This window comes from Monoraphidium neglectum, assembly GCF_000611645.1.
Source record: "Monoraphidium neglectum strain SAG 48.87 unplaced genomic scaffold scaffold06522, whole genome shotgun sequence".
NCBI classification, from domain to species: Eukaryota; Viridiplantae; Chlorophyta; class Chlorophyceae; order Sphaeropleales; family Selenastraceae; genus Monoraphidium; species Monoraphidium neglectum.
In genome coordinates this window covers 1-1,667 of record NW_014007121.1, presented here as the reverse complement: position 1 = coordinate 1,667, position 1,667 = coordinate 1, and the positions used below count along the sequence as shown (strand labels likewise).

At 67.8% G+C, this 1,667-nt stretch overlaps 1 protein-coding gene across 1 annotated transcript; it reads right to left on the bottom strand.

Moving 5' to 3' along the window:
• Nucleotides 1–317: 317 nt before the first annotated feature.
• Nucleotides 318–1,535, bottom strand: MNEG_16566 (hypothetical protein; the record flags this gene model as incomplete). Its single annotated transcript, XM_014034964.1, has 3 exons — nt 318–672; nt 1,018–1,115; nt 1,416–1,535. The coding sequence occupies 3 exons, from the start codon at nt 1,533–1,535 to the stop codon at nt 318–320; spliced, it is 573 nt and encodes a 190-aa protein (XP_013890418.1).
• Between the last annotated feature and the right edge of the window lie 132 nt (nt 1,536–1,667).

Here is a 1,667-nt window from a genome sequence, read left to right as displayed (position 1 = left end):
AAAGGCCGGTGCTGCAAATTGACGGCGGTGGCAGCTGGCGGTCAGCTGGGTCTGGATGACACAGCCGGAGCCTGGAGAGACTGCAGAGGGGGCAGCCTGTGGCGCACGCTACGCGGGTATCCATGAAAGCCCGCCCATCGCACTGCAACCAGCACCGCTCGCTACAGCTCTCTAGCACGGCGGGACTCGCGATCCGAAACAAAGCCACCTGGTGACCAGACAGCTCAAACAAGGGCCAGACCGGCACTGCTGACATCATCGAGGCCGTACAACTCCCACATACAGGATACAACACCATTCAAAACCCCCATAAACAGCTACGGCTCGTCAGCCGACGGCAAGAAGCTCCTCGCGTTGCGCCCCCTCGGCGCCACGGCCCGTTCCCGCGCGCCCCCCGCGACGCCGCCGCCGCCCGGGGCGGCGCCGCTCTCGTCCGGATAGCGCCCCTCGTACCAGGCTAGATCGTCGATGTAGTCCTTCTCCCCAGGCCTAAGCGGCCTGTACGCGCGCGCCGACCCCAGGCGGCCGGCGGCCGGGCCGTTGTTGTTGGATATGAGGCCGCCGCCGGGCAGCAGCTCGCGGTCGCCGGCGGCGGCGCGGATATCAGCCATGGGGCCAGAGAGGCGGGGGCGCTGGCGGCGGGTGAGGTCGTAAATGGCGTTCGGGTCGGCCCTGGGGTGGGTAGGGGGGATTTTGGGAGGGTGTGGGGTTGAGGGAATGGAGGGGGGGGCGAGGCGAGAGGATGTGGGTGTGCTCTGGTGTGCGCACGTGTTGGTTGTCAAACGCGTGCTTTGGGATGGGATGGGATTCGTGCTCGCGTGAATGTGTGCGTGCACATGCACACGTACTTAGATATGCATGGCGCGAATGTGTGAGTGTGTGTGTGCGTGTGTGTGTGTGTGTGTGTGTGTGTGTTGTGGCGTGTGCAGGCGAGTGTGTACCTTGAGCAGCCACCGCGTTGCGGCCGACACTATGCAACCGCAGGCCCGCCCTGCAAGGGGAGAGGCCCTCCCTCACCTGTACAGCAGCTTCACCAGCAGAAAGTAAACCACGACCAACGCCGCAGTCATGCGCGGCAGGAACCACTTCGTCTCGTGCAGGCCGGAGTCGGTGATCTGGGGGCGCAGGCGCGGCAAGTGGTCGAAAAAAGCGGCGGCGGGCCGAGGGTTGAGAAAAGCTGGGTGTGCGACGGGTGCTGTCACCTTTCCACCCCTCGCTGCCGCATTTATTATGCTTGCAAAGGGGTGCCGCCGAGGCTGGATTGGGGCGAAATGCTGGGCAACGCCAACATTACAAGGCTGACGCCCACCGACCCTTGCACCCACACCCTGCCGGCGCCGCCGGCGCGCCCCGCTCGGGGGCCGCCGCCACAGAGGTGTGTACACGGCGCCCGGCCCGCCCGCGACCGCCCGCACCTGCTTCGCCGCCCACGCCATGCCGAGGCCGACCGGGACGAGCAGGTACTGGCTGACCTGGCCAAACGCGGTGCGCGTGGCGTCCTGCGGCGCGGTGGCGGCGAGGCCGCCGAGGGTCATGATCTTCAGGAATCCCGCCAGCAGGAAGGTGTAGCCCGGGCCCTGGAAGCGGCGGCCAAGGGCGACCTGGCGGGGCCGCGGGCGGGGGCGGGCGGGGGGTGGGCTCTCAGCCGCGGCACGGCCGGCCGGGGG